The sequence below is a fragment of the Lasiosphaeria miniovina genome (assembly GCF_030549165.1).
Source record: "Lasiosphaeria miniovina strain SMH2392-1A chromosome Unknown B0T26scaffold_8, whole genome shotgun sequence".
Taxonomy (NCBI): Eukaryota; Fungi; Ascomycota; class Sordariomycetes; order Sordariales; family Lasiosphaeriaceae; genus Lasiosphaeria; species Lasiosphaeria miniovina.
In genome coordinates this window covers 2486954-2500448 of record NW_026848227.1, presented here as the reverse complement: position 1 = coordinate 2500448, position 13495 = coordinate 2486954, and the positions used below count along the sequence as shown (strand labels likewise).

At 54.5% G+C, this 13495-nt stretch overlaps 2 protein-coding genes across 2 annotated transcripts; one reads left to right on the top strand and one right to left on the bottom strand.

The window, feature by feature from the left end:
- Positions 1–3485: 3485 nt before the first annotated feature.
- On the top strand, positions 3486–6736 carry B0T26DRAFT_604198 (uncharacterized protein; the record flags this gene model as incomplete). Its single annotated transcript, XM_060435794.1, has 3 exons — positions 3486–3604; positions 3641–4022; positions 5243–6736. Coding segments are annotated over 3 exons (1995 nt in total), but the record flags the coding sequence as incomplete, so codon positions are not given.
- Positions 6737–10988: 4252 nt separating this feature from the next.
- Positions 10989–13049, bottom strand: B0T26DRAFT_506721 (uncharacterized protein). The gene is made up of 2 exons (XM_060435398.1): positions 12342–13049; positions 10989–12279 (listed from the first exon to the last, which is right to left on the bottom strand). Exons 1-2 carry the CDS (start codon positions 12962–12964, stop codon positions 11172–11174), a joined length of 1731 nt encoding a protein of 576 aa, XP_060290452.1. The 5' UTR covers positions 12965–13049; the 3' UTR covers positions 10989–11171.
- Positions 13050–13495: the final 446 nt, after the last annotated feature.

Genomic DNA, 13495 nt, shown 5'->3' with positions numbered 1-13495 from the left:
CACCCTAGGCGTCTGGATAATGACACGCTAAGCACCACCAGCCAACCACAACGGCTAGAAATGATCCATAAGAAATATCGAATCACCCCTCCATGATCTTTCCTTTTACAAAACTTACAAATGGCCATAGGTAGCTCCTCTCGACCCCCAGCTATCGCGACCACCTTCTTTCTCGGTTGGGAGCAATTCCGTCTCTTAGACTACGTACCAGCAAAGCCAAAGGCAGGAGAATGAGGGGTAGGACAAACGCCCGACGAGAGAGGTTCATGCCCTAAGAGGGAAATAGCGGGGATTAGACCTTTTTTCCAGCACCACCACGGCACATGCCTGCCACGCTTTACAGGCCATGCTGAGTCGGCCTGGTGTCACCAACTCAGAATTGGCCACTGGGCCACCCTGTCTCCCAGAGGTGCTAGGTAAGCTACTTAACTCAGAGACCTGGTAGCTTACATGCGTCATTATGCACATGGGAATAGCCTCAGGTAGGTGTGCGGTTCTCTTTCCTTTCTTTTCTTAGCCTTAATTTCTCAAGAAACCGAGGTTCCTCTGCCGGCCGTCCATGCCTCTCTTGAAAAATCTTCTTTCGCACTAGCCCTGGCTGCTCTGCCTGTTCCTCTTGATCTGCGCCCTCATCCACTCTCGTAGTGCAATGGGCAACTAAAACAATCTAGATCTGCAGTGCTATCCCAAATAAACAGAGTACGTACATGGCTCATCCCCGCGCAGGTTGCCGGCTGTATGTATTGTACTACCTCTGGCGTTGTGCTTTGACGCACGGCCGAGATATCGGTGCGGTTAAATTGGCTAGAGCCTGGTTCAAAAGCCGAGCCGAGCATTCTGCACGGCAACGCGAGAGAGGTCCGCAGATATCAGACTACATAAGATTCGTAATATGGCAGCGAGGAGAAACACGAGGGCGGGCGGCCTGACACAAAGGCCGGATCGCACAGCGCAGCACAGCACAACACAAGAGACGAAAGACGAACACGACGGCGCACGACGATGCAGCTATCCTCGGGGCAAAGAACAGGCGGCCAGAGCAGCCACTAACGGCTACCTGCCTGCCTCTCGGTCCAGCAACTGCATCGGCTCTTATTTCAGGACCTTTCCCTCCCTTTCTTCCGGACCGTCACGGCATCTTGCGTCAGGGAATTTTATAGAAAGGTACGACCTGACCTGCAACTCGAGCCGTACACGGGGCGTTGCACCTCGACCAGGCACTCCTTGCTTGCTTGAGTCCCTGAACAGGCGGTTGAGTGACACGGCAAGGTTTGGGTGCGGTAATTACCTAAGGGACTTCGTAGTCACCTAGCTTCGACCTTCGAGCCTTCTTGTTTCTGGGCTCGGGCTTTGGCTTCCATCACCGCACCACGGGAGGGAAAAGAGGAGAAATAATGACGAGAAAACGCCAAGTGTTAGCGGCGCTACTATGTAAGAGAACTAGCGGTATTCCGTAAGCGTGGGTCTTTTTCGTCCTTCCTACGTGCTCTTGAGGGGCGGGTGCTCAGTCTTGTAACCTGTAAGACTTTGTGTTTAGGTCTCCGAACCGGTTTGAGGTAGCTTTGTTTCAAGTATACTAAGCACGAACATGCGTGGGTGGGATGCGGGGGGAGCGGCGCCCGATACTGACTGCCACGTGTAACGAGGCCAGCTAAGGTACCCGCGGACCTGACCTTGAGCCGCGAGTGTGTGGGCGCTGCTCTGGCCGCCTCTCCTGCCGTCTCGTGCCGTCCGATCTTCCATGGTGGGCCGACTTCAGGATTCCTTGCCGACTTCGCCGCCGCTGAGGCTCGCGTGAAGTTGGGGCTCGGCAGTGGGACGGTTAGCTGCAGGGTCTTGTTGGACCAAATAAACCATCTCGCCTTCTTTCAATTGGACCATGGCGACGTTCGGCGCGTTAACGGCATCGCAGGTGCACACGCACCTCCTTGCTTCCTGCAGCAGCTCCGACGCTGAACCACTGGTCGAGAACAGCAGCGAGAACCCCGCAAGTGAGCACGCCGCCGCCCTGAAACGGATGAACCTGCCTTAGTTCTGCCTGTGTACACAGCTAAAGCGCCTGGGTTCCTTGGGCGAGCTTGGAGTGCTTCGTATCTTCAAATTTTCCAATACGTAGCATCCGAGATTTTTGATGATTGATATTTATCTAGTGTTACGGAGCTCTGGCGCTAGACTATAGTACGGTAACCTCAGGTACCGCAAATTAATGAGGATCCTGTTGTGTGCTCGCGAGGATGCCGAGTGGAGAGTTCCACAACCCGCTAGAAAAGAGCTCCACCCGCGTATTCCTCCTCCAAGGCACCCGAAAACGTGAGACTGTGAACTTGTGAAGTGGCACAGAATAAGCTTGAGAAGCGGCACGTCTCAGCTGGGAGCATTCCCGCTCCTGTCGGTTCTTTGGGGCGCTGCTGCCAGTGCCCCCACCCCTTAAAGAGCACAGTTCAACCTAGACTCCCATAGTGGAGGGTCGCAGCCGGGCCCTTCCCGAGAAAAAATTGGGAAAGAAAAAAAGAATAAAGACCGTTGCGAGGGACCGCATAAGCGTTACATGCCGCTACGGAGGCGATCGCCGCGGTTTCTTTCTGGAACGGGAACAAGAGCAATCCCCGAGCGGGCTCCAGAAGCCAGCGCCTATATCCACAGACGAGACGCTCTTCGTGCCTTGGGGCGCTAGAACCTGAGCCCGGATGCTATCACATCACAAGGTACTGTCCGTCCACAGTACTGAGTTCCAGCGTCAACACCAGCGCGCCCGCATTCTCGGACCGGTCTTGTCAACAATGAAAAAAAGTTGAAGGAAGCAGCGCCTGCCTGATAAGCGGCCCCACTCTGCGCCGCTGCAACCCCGGTCGGTGCCTGTCTGGCGGGGCATTGGGGCTGTTGCCAGTTGGTGGAGGCAGGGAAATAAACCCATTCACAGGGCAGCCGGTAGCGAGATGGATCGTCTGGGCACAGGCAATCGTGGCAGCAGCAGCAGCAGCAGTGGCAGCCGTGGCAGCTTGCTGCTGGCCCCACGCCCTGAGAGCCCGGGCATTGGCATTGCGACTAGGGAATGGGATGCCATTTGGACAGGGTCCAGGGCTTTTGGCGCGTCTACGAATGGCGTGCAAGCCCTTGACGCCATGCCCGTCGACGTCGATGACATGCCCCTGGAATTGGATCGCTTGATGCCCTGGCTCATCTTTGCAGCAAGGGCAACAAGTGCAGCACCAACGCCAGCACAGCCAGGCAAGCCAGGTTGCCGATCCCTGGACGATGAACCCTTTACTCCCCGGTCAGCCCTGAGCTTCGAGAATCGCTGCGAGCTCACTTGTTGCCAGCAACTCTCTTTTCCCACCAACATCACCACCATCACCACGGGTGCTGTCCAACTGCATCATCCTTCAAGCTTTCTGCTCACTGACGGCGAATCTCGTCTCGATCCCCAGCCTGATAATAAAGTGGACCCCACCGCTCCGCCTGACGACTGCCTTCCTCCATTCTACACCTTTTTCATCTCTCCCTCGACATCCGCTTCGAGTCTTTCATCCAGCATCTGGTCGTCCGGCCCAAGCTCGAGCTACGCCAGTCGAGAAACGCAACCGGCCGCCATGCCCGGACCAACGTTCGAGGCTCCTACGTACGGTGTCTTCGCTCCCAGCCCGACCGGCTACCTCTCGAATACATCCTCTGCGGTTGACGACGACGTGACCACGGCGGGCTCGGCGCAACGGCGTCCGCATTCGTCCCGAAGCCGAAGAAGCTCGCGATCGGCGAATCCCCTGTTTACACGCTGGGGAAGACGTCACCAGCAACACCAACACCACGACTTTCACGACCGCCACAATGGGTATCTGCAGGACCCGAATGGCTCGGACCACAGTTCGCCGGAAAGCCAGCCGAGCAGCGGCAACAACCCGGGCGTTAAGCGGCCAGTGCTTTCGAGGTCGAGCAACACTCAAAAACGACAGTCCCAGACTGGAGCGATGCCGCAGATGACGCGACAAGAGTTTGAGGCTCTGCCATTGGCAATCCAGCGAAAGGTGTGTAAGAAAACATATTATTTATTTCAGTATCGCCCCCAAAGTGCCAAGAGCGAGAGCACGAGGGCGAAACAAACGCGTTGCCCTTGCCTTGGCCGCACTTGGACTGCCCCAAAATTAATCCTACACCACAAAGGGACAGCGCACAGTTCCCACACACTCCCACCGTTGCCGCCATTGGCTCTCTGCTGCGAGTGCCAGCCTGCTGCACATGAATTCGCACACTTCACAGTGCTGCATGCACCCAATTGGAGCGCGCTCCTTGGGTTAATTCTCTCTTTCACAATGTCACCTACCTACACTACTGATGGGTTCCACGCACCCTTCACACGCCTCTCTGTCCAGCGTCCACCATTGAGAGAAACAGGACGGGCCGGGTGCTGGTGGTAGCTAAAGTCTATATTGCCAATCATCGACATTTCCTCTGCCTGGGCGTTGAAGCCACGCAAGGCTTCTAGAGCAATCACGAGCCTGCTGGCTCGGCCGAGACTGGGCTTGCCGATCTGGGTACTTTTGTCTGTCAGTGAGCGCTTCCAACACGCTCCAGAAGTTTTCGCCATGCAGCTCTGATTAGCTGGCGATGGGCTAGTTGCCAATACTTCGGGCCCCGTTTTCGTCCTCTGCGGTACGGGACCTGCCACGAACGAGCTGTTGACAAGCCAACCGGGTGGCTCCTGAGACATGCGTGCTGGAAGTCCAATCGCAATGTTTGTCTTCCGGCCTGCCACGCAAAAAATCCCAAGCATGTTGATCTATCTCTCGAATCCCTCGTTTCCCCGTTTCGTCGCCGAGTGGCGGTCTGGTGCATCAATACTCCGTAGTCGTCGTTGTGACCTGCGGGCCTGTGACTGCTCTGGCTGCTGCGTGCATTTTTCGTCTCGAGCCAAGAGCGAACAGGTCTTAGACCCAAAGGGTGCAGTGCGCCAGCACATTTCCACCCTCACCGCATGCGTTTTGGCCCTCAAACATGCAGGTCCCCGCTCCTGACTAGTCCATGTTGCGGTTGCTTATCGACCCCTTTCCCTCCCTGGCTGGCTACTGCCTCGTGCTTGCGTTCCTGCATAGCAATTCACCCACTTAGCCCGGTGAGCAGCGAATTAATTGTTCTCGACGGGTTTTGGGCTGGGGCTAGCTCGGCGACTTATTAGAATGCTCGATTCCTTATCAAGCCGCCGGCTCCTCATTCTCGTGCCACTCACTAAATCATCACCCTTTTATAGTACTTCTCGACACTTGAACGGCTGCGCTTTGCCCAAGAGTCCGGCCTGGTTGACGGCATCTCCCAGCACTACGACGACATATCACGCTTCAGGCGCCGGAAGTCATGCCGAGACCGCAGCGTGTCTGAGCATATTCACCGGAAATCCCCTCCCGAAAGTGAATTCTCGGTTTCTGACCTGTCGCCTTCTTATGTTGGTCTGCCTGGTGCACGGCAAAAGGAGTACAGTCGCGACAAGCAGGTCGTCCTCGCGCGACGCCTGCGTGCCAGCGTGATTCTAGACGCCGCGGACGAGGCCATTTACAAACTCAACCGACGGGCTAGTAGACACCTAGCCCCGAGCGTCGATACCTACAGCACGCCCCCTTCGCCTCGGCCGAATAGCATGGATTCTCACGTTGCCGCCATGAAGAGTCCCCCCGCTCAGCCCAATAGCAGAGATGTCCCCCAGTCGTTTTACGAGAGCTTTCGATGGCTGGAGGAAGAAGAGGACTTAGATTTACGTCTCTTCCTCGACGACTATCACGCAAACTTGAGGGAAGGCATGCCCTCGCCAACAGAGAAGCCGCGGCCGTCTTTCCGTCGGCACCTGTCTATATCAAAGATTCCGTTCAGCCGAAACTCGGTTTCGATGAGCAGGCCGGGGACTAAGGACACGACATCGCCCACCTCCCCAACACATAGCCCGTCGGGCAGCGCGTCCAACCCGTTTGGGCAAACCAAGCGCAAGTCTCGGGCATTGTCGTTGATCACACCCAAGCATTCACCGCAGGAGTCCATCACAGCATTTGATCCGGCTGCGGCCCACTATCAAGATCCTGAAGCCCGCTTAAAGCTGCGGGTTTATCTAGCATCACCCCAGAAATTCGACGAGGCCATCGAGTTTGGGTTCCCGTCAATAGACATGTTCTCGGGCGCACCCGTGCCTAATGACGGCGGAGCCTCTCAGCAGCGGCAGGAGAGGCATAAATGGACGGAGAGCTCTCCAAACATGCGCTCATTCTTGGCAGACGAGGATGACGACGAGGATGACGACAAGCTGTCGCTGCATAGTGATCAGCTTTCGGTGGCTGATCCGGATTCGCCAACTACACCACATACGCTGGAGAACAAGCCCACCGGTCTTCGGCACCTGCGCATGGTCTCGGCCGATCCGGCATTTCTCAAAGATTCTAGTAATCGCGCTCCCGAAGTGGGCGGTTATGCCCAGGCGCCCGCCTCGTCTCGCGAGATGACGCTACGCATGACACTGACGAGGCCGGATCTACGCGCCAACGACGATCAAATCTACGGGTGGCAGCAAAAGACGGGCCACCCCGGCCATGGGAGGTCGATGACCGGAACGGCGCAAGGTTTGGAAAATAACGGTGTTTACGGCGATGGGATTCCTAAGGAGAGCCTGGAAAAGGCATCCGCAGGGATGGATCACTGGGCAATGAATGCAACCGACAAGGGGGTCATGAAAAGAATATGGAACCGCATGCGGCGATCGTGAGCTCGCACCGCCTGCTGGGTTCAATACTTTACGATATCGAACAAACGCCATCGCCCTCGCACATTTGTCGTTATCGAGGACGCACGCTCATCCAATCAGCCCACGTTGCCGTACGTATACGAGTACTTTTCATTTGCGGATCAAACTCGCAACACCAATTATGAAGCCTTCAAATTTATTTATCTAAATACACTTTGCATCGATGTTCTGGGCTTAGCTCTAGAGTCATCCTGCATTGACCCTCCCCCCTTCGCCCTTTTCTGTGTAGGTAGTAGTGGGTGTTGGGAGGTCCGGGATCGGAAAAGGTACGCTGTCATTCTTTTTGCAGCTCGCATGGCGTTGGGATGTTTCTTTTTTGTTTGGGATGCCATTTCATTAGCGGGAGTTTGTCGATGCATAGGCCCGTCTTCACAATCTCAGATACCACTGTAGCATAATTATTGAAAACTCTTCCTTCATCTAATACGCTATCTCTGCCGGTCTCGACCTGCTCTCGCCATGCCCGTCATTCTGGGGAAATATTGGTGGCTGCCGTCCTGAAAGAGCTCTGGGCGCCTGTCTGACTTTGACCTGCAGCAGCTGATAGCTAGCTCGATATTGCCGCATGGGCGCAAGTCCAATCCCACCTTGCCGTTCAACAGGTCCGGGCCAGGCAGATACAAGTTGAAGTGAGCACGAAATGTAAAACACTATGGACGACTTGCTTGGGCCTCCATCCTCCATCCAGCGACACATGGTGAATGAATGACTAAATTCGGTGTTTTACATGTCACCCAGAGTGTGCCATTCCATGTTGTAAGGAGGCTACTATTACGACCGAGGCATGCATGCTCATGTGGAACTCGTGGGACACACGGACGTCGTCCCGAGAGCAAAATAGCGCCGTCTCTTCATCGTCCTGGCCCTGGTCCTGGGTCAAGGTCAAGGTCGGGGTCGAGGTCGAGGTCTGGGCGCCGCATGGCCTTGAGCTACGCTCCATACACACTACCTTACCGACGAGACGAGGAAGCGCAATAGTGCAGGCTTTGTCACTCGCTCGGCCAGTGGTACGATATCAAGGAGAGTGATCCGGGCACGCCCTGTCCTGTGGTTGATGTTTCCTATTGTATGCACGAATACTCCGTGGTAAGGAAGGTATGAATCCCTTCTTACCTTACCTTCGTGGGCACGCCCCCGCCCTTCCCTGTTAATTATTTGGTTCGGTTCAGGGGTGGGGGAGGCCTGAGCGCCTACGCGTGCATAGATTTCAGATTGTCACACACTCTCACTCTCTCACTCTCGGTCTTTCTCATACAGACAGACAGACAGATAGACAGACAGACAGACAGCAGTAAAACTAGGCCCGCATCCGCTGCCGGCCAGCCCAAAAAGGTTTCGCTGGGAAGAATACCTACCTTGCCCGGTAGCTAGGTACCAAGTAATATCGTCGGAAGAGCCGAGCTCGCTGCTGCAGACGAGGGGCAACAGCGGCAATGCATCGCAACACTCCGAACCAGAACCAGAACCAGAACCAGAGGACAGAATGGTGATGGATGGATGCATGGCATGAATGGACGGATGACAGGGCGACAGGGCGACAGGGCGACAGAGAGAGGCTGTCGAAAACCCTCTCCCTCTTTTTCTTCGCTAAGCCAAGCCAGCTAGCGATCTCGGAAGCGAGCAAAGGGAAAGCAGAGCAAAACTCCTTCGTCTCGTCGTCGTCGTCGTCGTCATCACCAACACCATCCTCTCGGTTTCATAACCAGGGGCCGGGAATGGGCTTGTAAAAAATGTTTGCTTGCTTGCTTGCCTCCTTGCTTGCTTGCCTCCTTGCTTGGTTGGCATGCTTGAAGAGAGACGAGGTCTGTGCATTCCGGGAATGGACCTTCATTTCCAACACGATAATGAATCCACAGCAGCTCGGTCTGCTTGACGCCGAGGGCGTCATGGCTCTGTGTCTCATTTCAGTTCAGCGCGGCGTCGGGGTTTCCAGCGTCATTTGAGGGTGATGGTGATGGTGGTGGTGGTAATGGTATTACTAATTACCAAGCTGTCTCGGCCGGAGTTTTTTTTTTTTTTCCTCTTTTTCTTCATCTCGTCCTATCTCGTCCCGTCCCGTCTCTTTTTCTTTCCTTCTTCATGTGCTCTTTAGATCAGACTATTGTGATTGACCCGCCCCCCCTAGCCGCAATCGAAACGCCGCGGCGGGCGGTGTCGCGCGCCATCCCATCACATCACGTCTTCTTTCTGTAGTCCTGTCCTGTCCCGTGTCCCCTCCCTCCCCTCCCCCCGCCCCTCCTTGTCACAATTAAGCACTTATGCAAGTCAGGGATGCATGTTTGTGGGGGGTCGGGGGCCTGGTCTGCCCTTGCTCTCTGAGCCCCGCCCTCTCGCTGGCGGTCTGGGGGTGGGTGACGTGACAGGAAGCCAAGCCAGGGCAAAAACAGAAAAAAAGGAAAGAAAAATGCCTTCAGAAAGCAGAAAAGAAGGAACGTCTTCTGCTGCCCGGTTCCCGCCATCGGCCGCCACGCCACAAGGGACAGCCAAGCCGGGAGCAACTTGCCGATCTGGGGCGGATCCGGCGCGGGTGCTTTGACCAGATATCCGCACGTCCTACAATTGACGGCTTCATAGGAATAACGGCTGGGGGTTTAATGGTGTCTCTGCGGACACTGCGTTCCTCGGTGCTGGTATGGACTGGTACTGGGAGCAGAGATGGACGGGGGTTACATTCGAACGTCTCTCTCCTTTTTTTGCCCACGCGCCAGCCACCTCCAGACAGGACACACCGTTCTTTGCAACACTTGCCTGGCCTAGAGAGAGAGCTGCTGCAAGCCAGCAGCCGGCCTTGCCTGCTTTCAGCGCTGCTACTGAGACATACAACTTTTGCCAGCGGTTGTATGTAGCTTCTAGGTCAATAGTTCCAGGTTCTCTTGGCATCGCTGATCTTTCGTCTCTTGCCCCATTCAGCCTGGCGTGTCGATGGTTGTTCTGGTTCTCGTTCCATTGTGGATCATTACAAGAGCACCACCGCTAGTTCCCAGGGGGGGAGAATGAGAATGGCACCGGACTTTCCTTCTCGAAGAGAGAAAACTCGTCGTCGATCGCCCAGCGAGCAGCGCAAGGCTCGGGGTACTACGAGCCCCTTGCAATTGCACGTGTAGACTGTAGAAGCCGCACTCATGTGGTGGTTCAATAGTCAAGTGATTAGAACTAGATCTGGGCCAGGTTCCCCTTCTTCACGTGTCTTTTGGTGAAGAAAACAAAACAGGCCGCCGACCTACTACTAGCTAAGATTCGATGTAGGAAGCCGACGCTAAAACAAAACATAATATTTTGCCAATGAAACGGACGGGGAAATGTACACAGCCATCGGGGATCCATCTTGGACTTTGATAGCTTGCTTTCTACTGCCCGACTACATCGCTAGACAAACAACCATCTCATGGATGATGCTCGGGATAAGTGTACCTGGACAAGTAGAATCAAGAACAGCTGTCTCTATCTCCACACCCACCTAACTACCGTCGGTCTAATACAGAGAGCAACTTCACCACTTTACTAAGCGTGGTAAAAAGAACATTCCAGTCTGGGCGGCTCCCAAGTACCCCATCTGTCCCTTCTCAAGCCCTCACAAGAAGCCTCCAGCTTTGTAGTCGACGACCTTCAAGATATAGTCTTGCCAGTTGACCCCAGCTCGGATCCGTGACTTGAATCTATCGTTTATACTAAACTGCAGGGCTCTCGGTGCAGAGGAAATGACTACCACTTTGTCTAGGCCACACGGAAGTCGCCGTTGTTTATTTTCGCCGAGGCATGCCGTGTCTTCAAAGTTCAACAATCGTGAAAGCACCGCAGCTTCATATTCGGGGGATATCAAAACCACAACAGAAATGCTCAAAAAATCTAGTTCAGTACTTGCAATGACGAAGAGCACGAAGCCGTCTTATATCGTCCAGTATTATTGCCTCGATCACAGTGTGTTGTATCAAGTATGCCTCTGCTGTGCGATATAGAAGATATCCTTAGAGACAAGCAACTGTCCAGACATGTGACTATCTCGCCCGCACCTATCTACATCCATACATGACTCTACACACGGAGACAGAAAGGCCGTCTATTCTCCCTCAATGTTGACAGGCAAGACAGACCATCAAACAATGAGTAACCCCCCCCCCCCAAGGCTCAAATCCATCTCACAACTCAAATGTACACAACCCTCCAGCCTACACCCCGCTAACGCTATATGCACACGACGCTTCGTTACCCAAATCATTCTCTAGTACTCAGACATGACGCTTCAGTACTCTTTACACGCGACCCTTTTCCGCTCAAACCTTCAAAACATGACTCTTCCGGGGGTATCAAATCGTGAAACCTGAACACCCGTTTCCAACACGCCGCACGCCACTCCAATCCCGCTTCTCCCCAAACACAAACACGAAAACCCAAAGCCTTACCATACAAAATCTTCGGGATATTCGATACCATGTGTGTCATCCATGGCGCTTTGAATCGCAAGACGCTGATCGAAAAAGGTGGGGGGAGGCGGTGCTGCCTTGTAAGGGAGGCATGCTAACGAACATCCGCGACGCATAAATGGCAGCATATCGTCTCGTCTCCCGGCCATCCGAAACTCGATCCACTCAGTCGCGGGTGTTAGTGTCTCCCGGCCGCAGACGCAGCACTTCTGGCCACCCATCTTCGCAACTTCAACGGCTCGGTTGAACGACCTGGTAAGGTGGTCCGCAATGAGGTCGCCACGGTTCACCATCAAAACCAGATCGTTCACGCGATCGCTGTAGACAGCGGCTCGGAGAGCAAGTTCCATCAGAGACGGCGCACCCTTTGGTCTCGGCGGTCCTTGTCCGTCTTCGGGAAGCCGTGGCTGGTACGAGATTTTCTTCGGCAAAGCCAATTCCCAAAAGCTTTCCCGCTCGAGATACACTTCGGACTCGTGCTTAGCAAGGTCCTGGTCGGGGGGGTCGTGGGGACCATGTAACGCGGGGAACCGAAACTCGGAGATGGGTCGTCGTACTCCATCATTCACCTGAACCGGAGTCCGGCAGCAATCCGTTCCCATGACATTCCGGCCAAAGGTCCCAGATTCATACTCCCCGCGAGCGCGATTTTCTTCGCTTCCCTCCAAGGCCTCAATCGGGCCTGACATCGTGTATGCTTGGCTGCGCCAGTCCTTGGGCATATAAAATGGATTGGGATGGACCGTTAACTTCTTGAATGCCATTTTAACACCTAGAATATCCAGTAGCTCGCCCGGTAGATATCTCAAGAGGTTCTGACCAATGTTGAGTTCCTTCAAGTTCTTCAGAGACGCAATAGACGAGGGGAGTTCCCTGAGCTTGTTTCCACGGAGGCTCAGCACTGTCAAGAACTCGACGCCTAGGATGGCGCCGGGAAACTCCCGGATAGAATTGTTTGCCATGTACACCTCGATTGAGGGCTCGTGGTATTCAAACTCGACACCCACATCCACATTGGGAATGGGGGTAATCGCCGAGATTGGCTCGAGAACTTCATTGGAGATGACGTGCAAGCCCAAATCGCTAGAGCAGAAAATATTAGAAAACAAGGCTCAAACATTATTTAAAAAAAAATCGTTTCATACCTGAGTTGGACGATAGTATTGCCGGATTCAACACATTCATCGATGATCTCTTTGGCCTCCTGCTCTTCAGCGGAGAGCTTTGTGCGGTTTGCTGGAGGCAACACATTCTTTGCAAATGCTCTGAGAATCTCTGCATCGCCTTCAAACCAGAAGTCTTCAAGGTCGCCCGAGTCTGCCGAATATGCCGAATCGATTGAGTCGCCGGATTTGGCATCACTAGCCAGGTCGTCGTCATTAGCAGACCCGCCAGCCGTAGAGAGGTTACCCGCGTCTTGTTCCAGCCAAACACCGCTGTCGAGCTGTCTTCTAAACTCTCGCTTGTGGGTAGGGAGGGGGGGAGCCGCCCATTCGACGCTCAGGGCCGAGTCGGACGACGCCGACGATACTGGATGTTGATCATACCATGTTCCCACGTATCGCTTCTTACGCCGGCCGTCAACATAGTTGTCCAATCCCGCGTCGTCATCACTTGAGAAGACGGCAGGGTCGCTCGAGCTCAAAACATGCGGAGGTGCGTAGGTAGCATTCGCGCCTCTAGCACGCTTGCGTCCATAACCCAAAATCAATGCCGCCGAATTGCCAGCTGAGCGTGGCAGCTGCGGCAGATTTGGCTCGTCGGCCATGACCACGGGTGCGGCGAGAAGCGGAGGGGCGCGGCCGCTGTGGAACGCGTCCCGTATCTCGGCTGGACGTGACTGCGGGGCAGTGTCCCGGTTCTTGTACAAAGCTCCAAAAAAGAGCGAGACAAGAATACAAGATAAAATGAGAGTATGTGTGCAGCAAGAGGAGCCAGTTATTTTCCAGAGTTGAAGGGCTTAATGAGGGGAGAAAGTTGGTGGACAGTTTGTTGCAAGCCGCGAAAGTCGAAAGTCGAGGAAGTTGAGAGTCGCGTCTTTATTCAGAGCTAGTGATTCCACGGTGTTGATCCGTGGCTGTTTCCCCACAGCTGCCCCACACTTAGTTCTTGAATTGTGTTAGCAGCCGTGCATCCAATCCCAGCCCTCTGGTTTAGCGTTGGTCTCGCCTAAACAACTAAACTTGGAACCCTGCAATTCGCCCTCCCAATTTGTGGGAATCGATTTTCTTTCGGATCAGCTAGCCGGTGTAAAGGGTCGCATTTTTGGGGGGAGCGTTGCCTTGGCCAAGGTTCCCGC

Bases quoted from the DNA above. Each gene is read 5' to 3' on its own strand.
- B0T26DRAFT_506721 (XM_060435398.1), bottom strand. From the start codon at position 12,964: ATGGCCGACGAGCCAAATCTGCCGCAGCTGCCACGCTCAGCTGGCAAT. The intron at 12,280-12,341 runs GTATGAAACGAT...TTTCTGCTCTAG, and splicing joins AATACTATCGTCCAACTCAG to CGATTTGGGCTTGCACGTCA.